At 41.5% G+C, this 16,721-nt stretch overlaps 1 protein-coding gene across 2 annotated transcripts in view; it reads left to right on the plus strand.

Moving 5' to 3' along the window:
* PLEKHM3 (pleckstrin homology domain containing M3) overlaps nucleotides 1–16,721 on the plus strand; it is a 211,094-nt gene that overhangs the window by 36,128 nt on the left and 158,245 nt on the right. For both annotated transcript variants that reach the window (XM_012446309.3, XM_012446310.3), the window contains exon 3: nucleotides 12,043–12,978. In XM_012446309.3, the coding sequence (XP_012301732.1) occupies nucleotides 12,043–12,978 (936 nt within the window). The remainder of the gene's footprint in view (nucleotides 1–12,042; nucleotides 12,979–16,721) is intronic.

Consider the following 16,721-nt stretch of genomic DNA (forward strand, 5'->3'; position numbering starts at 1 on the left):
AATCAAGACAGAATAGTGAAGTTTTGTTTTTTATTCAAAATGGAAAGGGCTTCTCTTTCCTTGATTTGAGTTGAATGAAGTTTGTTGTTATTAATACTGCCAGTAAGAGCTATCACTTAATGAGTAATAATTTTATGCTCAGCCCTGTGCTAAGAAGTGTTCATTCATTATCTTAGTTAATACTCACAATGGTCCTGATTCTACAAATGAGGAAACTGAGGCTTAGAGAAGATGACCTCATCCAAGGTTATATAGCTGGTATGTGGCAGGACTAAGATTCTAAGCCACGCCTAACTCCAAGACTGCACATAACCACTGTGTTACACTACTTCTCCAGCCTGAGGACTCATTCCCTCCACCACAAATAAAACAAATAAAACACAGTGTGATCTAGATTTAAAGTCTGGAGGTTGGAGTTTCACTCTCAACTTGCCCACTTTGTGGTATAACCTTGGCAAAGTCATTTTGCTTCCTGGAACCTCCTTCCAAATCTGTTAAGTCAGTTAGAATGCTTTCAGAAGCAAGTAACAAAATAACCAAAAGTGGCATAGTCACTGTATTTCTTCTTTTATCTAACAGATAACTATTGAGCACTTAGTGAATGTGGAGGACTTACGCAATAAACACTTAACAAGATACTTAGGGGTAGGTAGTCTTGAGGTCATCCAGGACCCACAGGCGTTCCCTATTTTTGCTTTGTTGTCCTTGGTATATTGATTTCTCTTCTCTCCCCTCATTGGTACAAAATGGCTACAGCAGCCGCAAAGATCATTTTTTAAAAATTGTTTTCTAGGAGCTGGGCATGGTGGCTCACGCCTGTAATCCCACCACCTTGGGAGGCTGAGGCAGGTGGATCACAAGGTCAGGCATTCGAGACTAGCCTGACCAACATAGCAAAACCCGGTCTCTACTAAAAAAAAAAAAAAAGAAAGAAAAAAAAATTTTTTTTTAACTCCCCAAATGTGTTAGGATCATTTTCTTAAATACCAACAGTAAAAGTCAGGAAGAGAGAGCAGGACATCTCTTCTGGGTCTTTTTTCCAGATGCTTCCAATAGCACTCCCTCCTTGGCCAGAACTGGGTCACATGCCCACCCCTAAGGCAATCTCTGGCAAAGGAAAATAGGATTGCTGTGATTGGATTAGACAAATTATTATTCTTTTCACAGAGCAGGGAGAAGCCATCTTTCCTCAGCATATTGGCCCCATACCTGAACAAAATTAAGGTTCTGTTGATGAAGGCATCTGATAGGTTCTGCCTCACATTGGATGTGCTAGTGGGATTTCTAGACTCCCTTCCTGCTCTAAGTCTCTCTAATTCTGTGGGCTGTACCAAGAAATCGTAATGGAATGCCATTTATGCCTAAAATCCAGCAGCCTACATATGGGAGAGTCTTTTATATTTAATTCTTTTAGATTAGAGAAATAGAGCGAAAAGCTCACCATGGCAGAGAATAAGCATGGTTTGAAAGGCGGTGTTTGGAATTGTTTCCTGGGTCAAAAAGCTCAACAAAGGCTAGGAATTACCCTTATCACAGAAGACAGAAAAACTCTGCTTTTAAAAAGTTGGGTCTGTGATCTCCTAGTCAGGTTCACACTTGAGAACAATTGGCCAGGCATGTATTGACGTGTGCTCTATCACTGTTGCCCATAGCAAAGAACTGGATTGAAAAGATCCCTAAATTGGTATATCTAGCCAATATGTAGCCAGATATGTGACAGGTCTGTTTTCACTAGAGCTGACATAGATAATCTTTTTCCTAGGTTAATGAAGGGAAAACAAATAGAATATCCCCTTTTTACCCAAAAATAAAGTCTCCAAAGTAGCCATAGAAAAGACTAGTTAATTTCTACCAGAACAAATTTGTTAACAGAGTATCTGTGGAATCCCATCTGTGTACTCCACTGACCAACACTGTGCCAGGGCCTGTGGAGTGAATTTAATATGTGCAGGACACAGACCTGCTTCGCTTCATGTAGTATCATTCTCTTCAAGTTCTTTGCTATGGACATGTGTGGCAGTGTCATGAATAATGTGCCCTGATGTGCCTGTAATGAGGAGAACAAAGACCTAAAATTAGTTCATTTTTTCCCTTTGTTTTTGGCTTAAACACAGTTGAGTACTATAATATGAAATAATTGACTTGGAAAACTATGTTTTATTAACCAGGAATGCAAAGAAAAGAGTGATGATTGTGATTCAGAATGCCAGAGAAGTCTTCATTGAGGAAAGGTTATTTCAGCTGGGCTTTGAGGGTCGAGCACGAAGCCAAGGTGGAAAGAACACAGCACATGCCCGAGATGGTCAGGAGGCTAACCTAGAGCAGGGGGACATTTTGGAGTCACTACTGACTTTGGAGGACCTTCAAAGCCAGACGAATAGACTTACTGTGATATATTTGGCAAGAAACACCCACAAATGTGTTGAGACTCAAGATTAAAAGGGTATTTGACAAGAAATGTGGAATTTAGTGGGGTGAAAGGTGGCAATAGGGTAGCAGGGACCCTCCTTTTCAGTGGCCTTATGTGTCCGTGTAAAGGGACATTAGTTAGTATAGCACTCTTGGCCGCTCTCCATCCTTTTGCACACTCTACCCCTGAGAAGGAGTGACTTATTGGCAAGTTTAGGAGAGGAACCAAGTAACTCAGCTACTCTCCTAAGAAGCACTAATTCTGGTCTGCTCCCCCAGATCTGCTCTTCTATGCCATCAGCCCTTCACGGGCAGTCCCCCAGGAGGGGAGGCCTCTGGCTATCCAGTGATGCTTGTGACTCAGAGGTAAGTCTGTGAAATCCTGGGGTTCAATTTGTTGCTACACAACTAAGCTGCATCCTCCAATTGGCTGGTGTTTTGATCCCCATGTATCTGACCACCCTCTGTCAATCTCAGTTGGTTCAAAAGTTGGGTGAGGATAAGGAATGCTCTTCATTGGGTCTCCTCAGGCCCCAACAGTATACCGAATGGATTGGTAGGTGGAAAGAACTAAGGGGTGGAAACCAATCAGAAGGTTCTGCCAAGTGTCATGATGTGAGGTGATGAGAACTCAGATGAGGGTGATAGTGGCAATAAAGAGAAAGTGGGACTTGTGAAAAGGAAAAGAAGGGCTGTAGTTGGGGATAGACAGAGGATAATAGATGAAGGAAAGGGAAAATCTAAGTGAAGGCCCATCATCTGGAATGTTCTTTCCCCCTTCCTGCCGTCTCTGAATATCCAATTCTATCCTCTCTTCAAAGTCTACCTCAGATACCACCTCCTCCTCAAGACTTTTAAGAACTTCCCAGGCAAAAGCCCTCTCTTTCTTCTCTTATGTGTTAGAGGCTCTGAGTGCTTTATGCTGCATATTGCAGATACTTTGGAGCCCATCTTTTCTTCCCTATGGGCTATAAACTTCGTTGACAGGATCTGTGTCTGATGGGTTTGGTATCTCCACAGATTCTTGCAAAGTCCTTTCTGATACAGTCAGCAAATATTTATGGAGCCAGCCTCTGGTATTTGGGAAGGAGAGAGATATCAAGGTCCCTGTTCTCAGGAGGAGAGAGTTCTTTGAAGGAAATAAAGCAAGAGGTGTGATGGAGAATGACTGAGGGGTGCTTTAACCTGAGTGGTAAGGGATGACTTCACCAAGGACAGCACTTTTGAGGTGAAAAATTGAGGGAGGCAAATAAGGCAGTGGAGCTGGGGAGAGAAGCCCCAGATAGAGAACACAGCAACTCAGAGGCCTCAGAGTTAGAATGTGCTTGGCCCGTTCAAGGAACATAAGAGAGGATTGTGGCTGGAACAAGAGACGGAATATAAGATGATGTGAGATGAGGTCAGAGCAATAGCCAGAGGCCAGGTCACGTGGACCGGGAAGAAGAGGCATTGTGAGCATATGGAATCTGAAAGAAGAAGACAGGTTTAGCCATAAGGGGATAGGATCAAGCAGATAATTTTTTTTCTTTTTTCTTTTTTTTTTAGTTCCCACCATGTGGGAGGGGATTTGAGAGAGCTGGAAATCCCGCAGATAATTTTTTAATAGACACAGTAAATGTTAGGATATTGGAAGATGGAGGAAAGGAGGTTAGTAGAGAGAGAACTACAAGATATTATAGAGGAAGGGATTCTAGAGAAGTAGGAAGGAATTTGTTAACAGAGTAGAGGTGGAAGGATCTGCTGAAGCAAGGAAGCAGAAGTTTCTTCTTTTGATACTAAAAGGCAGAAACAGGAAACATCTATTGAACACTTACACAGTGTCAGGCGTTGTCCTAAGAGCTACTTATTTCTTCCTCACAACACTACACTGAGGTAGGTGTTACTATTATAGCCCCACTTTAAAGATGAGGAAACTGAGACTGAGGTTAAATAATTTGCCAACGGTCATGTAGGCAGTAAGGGCAGAATTGGGAGTTGAACCTAGGCTGGTTGCTCCAGCAACAGTGGCCTTCACCGCTGTGCTCTATGGCACTTCTACAGGACATGGGTTAGTATGATGCTGAAGTGAAGCCGAGTGTCGTGTATATACAAGAGCTCCCTACAGTGCACAGAGAAAGAGACTGTGGAATTAGGTGTTTGGGGAAAGTGAAGATGGTATGGAAATATTGTTCTGGGGATTGTGTCTTGGACCCACTGAAATGAATAAAAGAAGAGATTATCAGGATTAAAGGTATGATAGAAAGTGAGCAATATGAATTTGTGTTTGCTGGGGTTAGCACTTTATCTCTTGCTCAAGAAAGCTAGACTTAAATAGAGACCACAACCAAATTGTAAGCACCTTCAGAACTTCTGTCACCTTTGTGTCTCCAACAAAGCTTCGTGCCCTGCTTTGCACATAGTTGGTGCTCCATCAATGTAGGTCAAATTGCTTTGCTTCCTTATCTCTGAGCCTGTATAACAGTTGTAAGTCCTTTTTCCTGACTTCCAGATAATATTTATCCTTACAGCTTACTATAGCCTAGATAGACTGTAGGGAAACTGAAAAGAAAGCTGATCCAATAAAAGAAGTATAATAGATCTGCTAAACTTTGACAGAGAAGCAGTCCAGATCAGCCTGTCTAGGAGAGAGTCTTATACTGCAATCTTATGAGTACTCCATCCTTTCTGCTCTGGCTTCTCTTCACATTTATTAATCCTATTATAAAAAGTGTTTCATTTAAAATTTCCTGGATAATTTTGATTTGGAATATTGGCACCACATGGGCTTTTGAGTTATTTGAAAACATTAAAATATTGCACTTTGTCTTTCATGCCAACTATTGCCTGATCTTCAGAATCCTATTCTTGTGAGTTCATTCCTTGTGAGTTCATTCCTTGTTCTGACTCAGGCAGTCTAGATTTTCCTGGTAAAGTAGGTTACCTAAATATTTCATGTATTGCGATCTGGAACATGGTGTTTTTAAAAAGGCAAAATTTTATAAAGTAACCAAAATGAAAGCACATAATAGTTCAATAATTATATATGCTAATATATGTGAACTTACCTAATTATTTTATCTGTATATATTTATAAAAAATGTCTGAAGGGTTCATATCAAACAGTATACAATCTGGGCAGGAAAATTTTGTGGGTGCTAGAGTGTAAAGCAGAAACTTTTCTTTTACATTTCTTATTTGGGGGATAATTTTTATTATAAAATTTAATAAATATTTGATGAGCATGAAATAGTATTTGAAATATAAGGCAAAAATGACTCTGAGCCATCGGAATGGTATAGACATAGAGCCCTGGGGGTTCAGAGGAGGACAGTTGTTTTCAACTCGAAGGGATGAAGAAAGGCTTCAGGAATGAATGAGATTTTATCATAGTCCTCAAGTATATGGAGAACTCAGACAAGCAGAGGTGAAGAAAGATCTAGGCGGGGGACTGTGGAGAAAATGCATGAAGGTCAGGAGGGGTGAGCCATGGAAACAGTGATTCAGTCAGCTGATGGAAAATGGCAGAGTTAAGAGCAGCAGCACTCTGTGTGGGGTTCCTGAGAAAACTGATGATAGAGGGGTCAGGCTACTATACTCTGAACCCCCTGATTATGTTATCCCTAAAAGTGGGACAACCACCTGTGACATATTCTTGCAAAACAAAACAGAAACAAAACCAAAAAGCTATCAACAACCAGAACATGAAAAAACCTCACTGAACCTTGAGGTCCAAGTAGCAGTTGACAGAAAACATGGGAAACAGAGGAATTAAGTAATTCCGCGAAGATACACTCAGCCAAATACAGAATGTGGGAAATTCTACAGGATAAATGAACCAGCTTCTTCAACAAATACATAGCATGAAAAAAAAAGGAGGAAGAGAGAACTGTTATAGATTTAAAAAGACTTAAAAGACATATCAACCAAATCAACATATGAACTCATTCGCACAAAGTATCAATATTAAAGAAATGTGGCTGGGTGCAGGGGCTCATACCTGTAATCCCAGCATTTTGGGAGGCCAAGGCAGGTGGATCACCTGAGGTTAGGAGTTCAAGACCACCCTGACCAACATGGTGAAACCCTGTGTCTGTTAAAAATTAACCAGGCATGGTGGCACATACCTGTAATCCCAGCTACTTGGGAGGCTAAGACAGGAGAATTGCTTGAACCCGGGAAGTGGAGGTTACAGTGAGCTGAGATTATGCCACTCCACTCCAGCCTGGGTGACAGAGCAAGAATCCGTCTCAAAAAATAAAAAAGAAATGTTTGAGACAACCTGGGAAAATCAGACACAGACTGGGTATTAGATAAGGAATTATCAATTTTGTTTGGTGTGAAAAAAGTATCATATATATTGTAAAGATCTTATCTGTTAGACTAGAGATATACCCTGAAATATTTACAGGTGAAATGAAACAAATGTCTGTGATTTGCTTTCAAACGTACCAGGAAAAAAAAATGAAAAGCAAGAGCTGGAGAGTGGTAGGAGAGATGAAAGAAGAGTGGCAGAAACTTGTCATTTTTAAAACTGAACAATGAGTACCTGGCATTCATGTTACTCTTCTACATGCTTTTCAAGTGTTTGAAACTTTCAATAATGAAAAGTTTAAGGCCAAGCTAAGGAGTATGGACTTTACTGTGTGGCACCCAGAAACCTGTTAAGGGTGTTAGCCTGAGAAGGGACATGAAAGGGATTGCAAGATACCCAGAGAGTTTAGCCTGGCAACAGTGGGTGAAATGGCCAGAAGGGCGGAGGACTCAACCTTGCTGAAGGTGGCCATGAGGATGGAAACTTTTTGAGAACAGATACAGGAAATAATGGCAAAAGAGGAACTCTTTGGTGTGTTGACAGTAGAGAAGTGAATCAGGTGCATGACAGGGAAAATTCCCTTCTTCGTCTTCGGTAAGTAGCATTTATTGCCCTGAAACCATGCACTGGATACTATAAGGAAGAGGAGGAGAAGGAAAAGAGGATCTTCACTGAGGAGGAACAGAACCAAGTCTTCATATTAGCCACAGTAGAAAGCAATGGGGAATAGAGAGTTCTGGTTTTTTTTTTTTTTCTTTTCTTTTTAATGACGAATTTGTCTTGTGGTTTCAGTATGAAATTCCATGGGTACAGTGATTTGTTTTGCTCACCTTTCTCTGTTTTCTTTGGGGAAATGGTAATACTCTTTGTCAGTGATCCTATCTGAATCACTTATGATATTAGATAATTTACTCATTTGCACAATGAATTGTATTACAGTTGACTCTTGAATAACTTGGGTTAGGTGTGCCAATCCCCCATGCCGTAAAAAAATCCATGTTTAGTATTTGAATCCCCCAAAACTTTATTAATAGCCTACTGTTGATGAGAAGCCTTACTGATAACATGAACAGTCAACTAACACACATTTTATATGTTATATGTATTATATACTGTATTCTTACAATAAAGTAAACCAGAGAAAAGAAAATGTTATTAAGAAAATCAAAGCTGGGCACAGTGGCTCACACCTGTAATCCCAGCACTTTGGCAGGCCAGGATGGGAGGATTGTTTGAAGCCAGGAGTTTGAGACCAGCCTGGGCAATATAGCAATACTCTGTCTCTACAAAAAATAAAAAAATTAGGCAGGTGTCGTAGTGCATACCTGTTGTCCCAGCCACTCTGGAGACTGATATAGGAGGATTGCTTGAACTCAAGAGTTCAAGGCTACAGTGAGCTATGTTTGTACTACTGTTGTCCAGCCTGGGTGACAGAGTGAGATCCCATCAAAAGGAAGGAAAAGAAGGAAGGGAGGGAGGGAGAGAGAGAGAGAAAGAAAGAGAAGAGAGAGAAAGGAGGGAGGGGAGAGGGAAGGAAGGAATGAATAATCAGAAGGATGAGAAAATATATTTACTATTCATTAAGTGGAAGTAGATTGTCATAGAAGTCTTCATCCTCTTCATCTTCATGCTTAATAGGCTGAGGAGGAAGAGAAGGGGCTGGTCTTCCTATCTCAGGGGTAGCAGAGGTGGAAGAAAATCCTGGTAAAAGTGGACCTGCACAGTTCAAACCCATGATCTTCAAGAGTCAACTGTATTCATTTGTGATGATATTCACTTATTAAGTCAAACACTTTCACTTCATTATTATGATATTATTTATCAAATTAATCATTGTGAGATTATATTATTTATGAAATTGAATACTTTAAAAGAATATATATGGGGTTAAATTAAATGAGTTGAAATGATATGACCCAGAGAAACAAAAGTGAACTATAATAAATTAATGAAAACTTAGATTTACATATGTAGCTTCAGATTTGTCAGTAGCAAAAATATTAAAAATATTCAGTCTGGGTGCAGTAGCTCACACCTATAATCCAAGCACTTTGGGAGGCCGAAGTGGGAGAACTGCTTGAAGGCAGGAGTTCAAGACCAGCTGGGGTAGCATAGTGAGATTCCTTATCTACGAAGAAATAAAAAAATAAGCCAGGTGTCATGATGTGCACCTGAACTCCCAGCTACTTAGGAGGCTGAGGCAGGAGGATCGTTTGAGCCTCTAGGAGTTCAAGGCTGCAGTGAGCTATGATTGTGCCACTGAATTCCAGCCTTGGTGACAGTGCAAGACCCTGTCTTAAATAAATAAACTTCAGATACAGTAGAAACAGTTGTTAGAGATTAAAGAGAAATGGTAGTTCTCTAGTCCTCTGTGATCAGATTTATAAATATTATATCACACACAATATGTTAATAAGGTATGATATAAACAGGCCCTCCAGAGAGGAATGGACACCCCAGAAAATAGCTTCCTGATCACCTTTGCTGTTTTTCTTGATTCTTATTTTTCAAGAAATTACATGACAAACAGCAGCCTATAAGAATATGCCATTTCCCCAGCCTGGGCAATATGGTGAAACCGTGTCTCTACAAAAAATATACAAAAAGTAGCCAGATGTGGTGGCACGTACCTGTAGTCCCAGCTGGCTGGCAGGCTGAGGTGAGAGGATTGCTTGAGCCTGGGAGGTCAAGGCTGCAGTGTGTCGTGATCACGCCATTGCACTCCAGCTTGGGTGACAGATAAAGACCCTGTCTACAAAAAAAAAAAAGCCATTTCCTAGGATTCTAGGATTCACAGTTTTTCTTTTCTGTTTCAATTTAATGTACCACTTAAAGAGGGCTGAAGCTGAGGTGGCAGAACAGAGATAGGAAACGTTGCTTAGTGAGTAGGGAAAAAATGTTGGAACCCAGTGCATATTTCTCCTTATTCTGCATCTAGAAGGTGAGGGAACCTTGAAGATTCCCTCACCAGCCTTCTCATTCAGTCCACCCAAGCTGCCACCTGCCACCCTAGCTCATACAGTCAGACAGAAGTGAGGTTTTAGTCAGGCTTGCTGCTGGTTTGGGCCCAATTAAAGTAGAATTTCTAATTCCTGGGAGCTGTTGTTAAAAGCTCGCAGGGAGATAAGAAGAGGGGAGGAAAATTCCTAGCTAAAAGCAGGAGAGGTGGTTTTTATTTTACTCAGCAGACTCAGCTGAGCCATCGGGTCACAGGAGGGATGGGGATAGAGGGACACCTAGTTTTAAGTCTTATTATGGAAAATGTTGAACTATCATCAGTGCTTGATGGAAATGAGACCAGGAGAGGTGGCAGCAGTGTCACTAACAGCACTGCCTCCCTTATTGCATTATCAGAAGAGAAAGATAACCTGCAAATAGGCATCCATTATCTCTTTCTACAAAGGGATTAGTGTGGGTTGCAAGAAATTAATGGCTTTTGAGTTACCACAGAAATACTAATGAATGTCAGGACCAGAGATGTAAAGCAGATAAAACTGGCTTTTCTCAGCCTCATTTCTCTCCTTTTCTCTTTTGGTTTGCTATTTTAAGATCTAGATCTGTATTACTCTTTTCTTCCTTAGCCAAAAGAAGAAATCATACCCTTTGGCAGTATGATTTATCTTCTTTAGGGAATGACTCAATTACTTTATGACTGTCTCCAATGTGTGTGGGCAAAGAGATTGAGAAAAATCTCTACCAGGGAAGAGATTGACGTCTCTCACATGGATGTCATTTTCATGTCTGATAAAAATGTCCAGAAATCTCTCCAGTGATAGTTCTCTTTTATTAAGTACTAAGCTAGTATATATTGCAGCTCATCATTGATTACAGATGACATGACTAGAAGGGAAGGGAGAAAAGAAGATAGGAGGGGAATTATACCTACTATTTGCTGAACATTGTGCTAGATGCTTTATTTATTTCTAATTCAGCGAGTACACCTACTATGTACAAGGCAATGTTCAATGTGCTATGGTCTAAGAATGAAAAGAGAGACCTTACCCTTGCCCTCAGTGGAGCCGATTGTCCAGCAGGAAAGACAGCCTTAAAAAACAACAACAACAAAAACTGTTAAGACTTATTTTATTTGTTCAGACATGTAAATAAGCTGTTATAATACAGCCTGACAAGGGCCCATGATAGAAGAATGATTTAGTAGCAATACCTGATACTGACTCAGGCATGCGTGCATGTGTGTAGGCAACGTTGGGAGAATCAGGACAGACTTTCTTTCTGAAAGAGGGTAAGTGCACAGTTGCTGATTGAAGCCTTTGCAAGAAACATTGCAAGCTCAGGGGACAGCATACACACAGTCAGGCTCAGAGAGAAAACTGCATCTAAGCAGAGACCTAAAAAGTGAGCTAGTTGGGTCAAGCCTGGAACTCTGGTTAACTACACAGAAAGCCCATGAATTGGCCTTGAGGGCTGCAGAAGGTACCTGAAAAACGAGAGTTTGTGAGCAGCACATTTTATGCTCTCTCCTATCCATTGACCCTGCCTCGCTTTACCAACCTGATGAAAGATAAGAGTATTAGCAGGGAGCTAGGTCCAGTGGCAGAAGGCATGTTCTCTCTTGTGTATTTGGTACTGTTAGATTGCTGCAAAAGTTATTGTGGTTTTTATCATTAATGGTAAAAACCGCAATAGCTTTTGCACCAACCTAATAGAAAGTTACCCAGAAAACATGGAACCCTGGCAAAGTGTGATTGGTTCCTAGATTCACAAGGCATAGCTAGTCACAGTTATTCCAGTATTTCTGTTTTCTACACAGACCTCTGCGTGTCACATTGTTGTTGCATGCTCCATGCCACATACTTACTCTTGTACCTGTGATTCCACCCCAGTTCAAGTTTTATTTTTATTTTGTTTTTAAGGCAGGGTCTTGTGTGTCACTCAGGCTAGAGTGTAGTGGCACGATTACAGCTCACTGCAGCCCCAACCTCCAGGCTGAAGCGATCCTCTTACCTCAGCCTCCTAAGTAGCTAGGACTACAGGCATGTGCCACCACACCCAACTAATTTTTAAAACTTTTTTAAAGATGGGCTCTCATTATGTTGCCTAGGCTGGTCTCGAACTCCTGGGTTCAAGCAATTCCCCCCTAACCCTCTCAAAATGCTGGGATTAGAAGCGTGCGCCACCACACCCAGCTTCCTAGTTAAAGTTTTTAGAATTGAGATTTCCCCAGCTACTTTTTGCCAGTTACGTACCATCTTGGGATTTTACTACTTTTACTTTGCTTAATTTGAACCGGAAGACTGTCAATCCCTGATCTGTTTGGCTTCTTGTGCCTGCCTTCTTATAACTAATTCTAATGAATACTTTGCCTCTCTTTTTCTTTCTAGAACACAAACAGACATTCCCAAACATCCTAAAGAAGGGTTACCTGGAGATTAGAAAGGACCATGACAGTTACTGGCAAAGCTGTTATGCAGAACTTTCACCTTTCAACTTATACTTCTACAGCCTCGACAGCAGTGGGAATCAAAACCTCTATGCCACGTACCAGCTTTCACACTTCCAGAGCATATCTGTTTTAGGCAACCTGGAGGCCAGGATGGTGGATACAGTTCTATATGACAACACTCAGCTACAGCTAAAGGCAGAGTCACCATGGGAGGCTTTGGACTGGGGGCAGAAGCTTTGGGAAGTCGTGCATGCTGCTGTGCCTGGTTACATGGGGCAGCAGAATGAGCTGAGAATCTCACCAGGGCTTGGCCATCATGATGACTATACACAGAATCATTGTTTACAGAAGAAAGCTAGTGGGCTGCTACCACTGTTCCCTGTCCTGGATAGCCCCAAACAGTACCAAAACATCCTCAAATCAGGAACTCTGTACAGGTTGACTGTCCAGAACAACTGGAAGGCATTTACATTTGTGCTGAGCAGGGCCTACCTTATGGCTTTTCAGCCCGGCAAGCTAGACGAGGATCCACTGTTGAGCTACAACGTGGACGTGTGTCTGGCTGTCCAGATAGACAACCTGGATGGCTGCGACTCTTGCTTTCAAGTCATTTTTCCCCAGGATGTCCTTCGCCTCCGAGCTGAGACCCGGCAGAGGGCTCAGGAATGGATGGAGGCTCTGAAGACAGCTGCCAATACAGCGAGGAGTTCAGAGCAAAACCTGCAAGTCACACTGAGGAACAAACCCAAGGATCAAATGGGTGGGCATGAACTCAGGAAGAACAAACGCCAGTCTGTGACTACCAGCTTCCTGAGCATTTTGACGACTTTGTCTTTGGAACGAGGACTCACTGCTCAGAGTTTCAAATGTGCAGGTATGAAGCAGATATTCAGCCTAAAGCTCATTAAAGAATAATCCTGAATCCCACAATTGGAATTCACTTTAAAAATCCCCTTAATGGGCTAGTCACAGCTACCTCCTGTTTGTAAAAAGCATCTCTCCTTGAGGAGCTCACTATATTAAAACATCCATCTCTCCTTATCCCATGTTGTTGAAGTAAATAGAACCAGCTATGATATACCCTGTTAAATCAAAATGACTTGGCTAAAGCCTAACCAGACTAGAATTTAGGCTTCCTGAGTCGGCTGTGATTCTGTTCCCTCTGCCTTCTTGAATAAAGGTCACTATGAATATGGATGTCACAAATTGTCTCATAAGAGGCATTCAAGTCCAAAGCTGACTACTTAACACTCCTTAGGCAAGGAATATGGCCACAGTCAGTAACTGTCATTGATCTTGACCTTGTCAAATCCTCTTAAGGTGAAACCTAGAAAATCAGTCTTGACAGAAAATGTGGAGGTGGCTAAAAGCAGGGTAGATGATGATTCAGCAGATGACCGCTGAGTCACAATGGGCCTGTGCTCATTGTAGGGAAGCTCGGGGCTTCTGGAACTGCTGTGTAAGGAAGAGATGCAAAGTGGAATTTGAGGTCAACAATCTTATTTTGTAAAAGGTTCTTACTGCATCCTTCCTCTACTCCCCATTCCACCTTTCCAAAAACAGTAAAATTAAAAAAAAAAAATTGTGCCAGGCACAGTGGCTCATGCCTGAAATCCCAGCACTGTGGGAGGCCAAGGTAGGTGGATCACTTGAGGTCAGGAGTTCAAGACCAGCCTAGCCAACATGGTGAAACCCCATCTCTACTAAAAATGCAAAAATTCACCAGGCGTGTGGTGCATGCTTGTAATCCCAGCTACTTGGGAGGCTGAGGCAGGAGAATTGCTTGAACCCAGGAGACAGAGGTTGCAGTGAGCCAGGATTGAGATCATGCCACTGCACTCCAGCCTGGGCAACAGAACGTGATTCCATTTAAAAAAAAAAAAAGGTTTTAAAACCTCACTAAGGCCGGGCACGGTGGCTCACACCCGTAATCCCAGCACTTTGGGAGGTTGAGGCAGGTGGATCATAAGGTCAGGAGTTCAAGACCAGCCTGGCCAAAATGGTGACACCCCATCTCTACTAAAAATACAAAAAATTAGCTGGGTGTGGTGGTAGACGTATATAATCCCAACTACTCGGGAGGCTGAGGCAGAGAATTGCTTGAACCTGGGAGGCAGAGGTGGCAGTGAGCCGTGATCGCACCACTGCACTCCAGCCTGGGTGACAGAGCGAGATTCCATCTCAAAAAAACAAAACAAAACAAAACAAAACCCTCACTGAACCCAATCTAGCTATCTATCATAAACTAAATCAAATGATTTTCCTTTCATTAAACCCCACAATTTGTGACATTAAATTTATCATGAGAATGGCTTTAAATGGAAACCTGATTTGGAAGGTTTTAATTCAAGTCTATTAGATTTAAGTATGTTGTTAAAAATGAACAAGAAGCTCACCACCAGCCAAAACCACATTTGAAATTTTGTCCTTGCTCCTGCATTGAAAAGAGCCAAATAGGGGTGGCACATTGAAAACCCACGTTTTGAACTTAGGTTAGTTATGATGCTGGTGTTTTCTATTGGAAAATAAGTTACCCAACGTAAGGACTGAGTGAATCATCCTTGCTTTGACCCAAGGGCCTCAGTGACTGTGGACCAGAAACTTGCAGGATGGGATTGGAGAGATCAGAGACACTGAGCCAGTTAAGAAGCTCTACTAGGTTATATGTATGTATCTGCAGGTGTGAAAGACCTGTGTTAAGTCAACCAGTACTTTTGGAAAATGGTTTTGAAATAAGGAGATACTAGTTTTAGCAGTTTTTTTAAACAATAGAAATCACTGACATTTCAGTGTCTTATACTAGTACATATATTTTTAAGTTCAGGCATTCAATAATAATTTACTGTGTGCTTACTCTGGACATCCTGGAATTATGGTACGCTTCCATGGCTTTCGATTCCAGATGTGCTCAGCAAATCTGTTGCATTATTGGAGTAAGGAAGAATAGCTCAGCTTAGTTCTCAAGATGTAGAGATTGGAGTAGCTGAATCAAGAAACTTTAGTAAAAGAGGGAAGAAAAGCCTCAGATATTTCACAGGAGGTATTGCCTAATTCACCTTCCTCTCAGAAGTTTGCCTTCTGATGGAGTGTGCATTACCTATGCTCTGTGCTGCATTCACGGCATTTCTGACACTCATGAGGAAGGAGAAATGTAGGTAGAGGGTACCATGCAGCAAGCTCATCGCATCCAGCAGCTGGAGAAATGAAATCAGGAAAAAAAGAAAGGTGAGCAAAAGAGGGAGAAGGAAGCTGAGTAGAAAAGAGGAGGGAACATTATATAAGGGGCAGGAATACAACTTTCTGGCAGCTGCCTTAGTTAGGTTCCATATGATAGGATACCTCCCTTTGCTGTGTAAATTTTGTGCTCACTAAGGCTGGTGGAGGATAGGTTTGGTAAGAGTAGTAGTAGGGAATCGGGAGGAAGGCAGTATAAAATTCCTTTGCACTGCTCAACTTTCACCTTTGTGCTTTGGTTCGGAGTTCTAATGAATAGGGCAGAGAGAGACAGGTCTCTAATTTGGGACAGGGAGAAGTAAGTTTTAATTTATATAGTGTGGCCCATTAAAAAAAAAAAGAAAAGCTATTTCATTTATATACCCCTTCTTCTCTCAGAAAGTGCTACATTCAGTTGCTTTGTGATACTTGTGGTTACCAAGTTGTTTTTCATATCAGCACTTAAAGTCTGGATTTCTTTCCTTCTTTTTTTTTGAGACAGAGTTATGCTCTTGTTGCCCAGGCTGGAGTGCAATGGCGATTTTGGCTCATCACAACCTCCGCCTCCCGGGTTCAAGTGATTCTCCTGCTTCAGCCTCCTGAGTAGCTGGGAATACAGACATGTGCCACCACGCCCAGCTAATTTTGTATTTTTAGTAGAGATAGGGTTTCTCCATGTTGGTCAGGCTGGTCTCGAACTCCCAACCTCGGGTGATCTGCCCACCTCAGCCTCCCAAAATGCTGGGATTACAGGCGTGAGCCACCGCACCCAGCTGAACTCTGGTTTTCTAAGTTAGAGTACTTTATTTCCTGTTCTCCTGTAGGGGGCAGAGTCTCAAAAGAAAAAGGCAAAAATCTGTTAAACTAGCTTCTGAATGTTTTTTAAATTACCTGGGAGGCTGTTCATTAAATCAGAGATTATTATAGCAGATGGAACGTTAAAAATTGATCTGTGTTTCTCACAAACACAGTTAATCTAAACCAGCTGCTTCTTCCTTTTGTACCTACGTCTTCTAACTTTGCATCCTCATAAAAACACACCTTCAGTGAAAAAGCTGGTGGCATAGCATGTTGACCTTCCAGAATGCCAAAAACTTCAGCACATTGTTTTTAATGCGTTTTGGCTTTATGTATTATTTTAAGAAGAGGCTAAGTCACTGTATTTCATGCTTTTAGTGTGCCCCTTTATATTATAAGTTTTTATGTCTACTTAGTTCTTCCCCCTTTAAATAGTTTGGATGAATAAACTTTAAAAGTGGAAGATTGCATAGAGTAGCTCTTTATTATGATGTCATTTACTTGCTATTCGGGGGAGCCACAAATGTTGGCTTTTAAATCTACAAAATAGTGCAATTGGCCTTGTTTCATTAAATTCTTTCTGTAAGTGAAGAATTTTCTATATCC

The sequence above is a fragment of the Aotus nancymaae genome, unplaced genomic scaffold (genome assembly GCF_030222135.1).
Source record: "Aotus nancymaae isolate 86718 unplaced genomic scaffold, 86718_ANA_hifiasm-v0.15.2.pri h1tg000008l, whole genome shotgun sequence".
Taxonomy (NCBI): Eukaryota; Metazoa; Chordata; class Mammalia; order Primates; family Aotidae; genus Aotus; species Aotus nancymaae.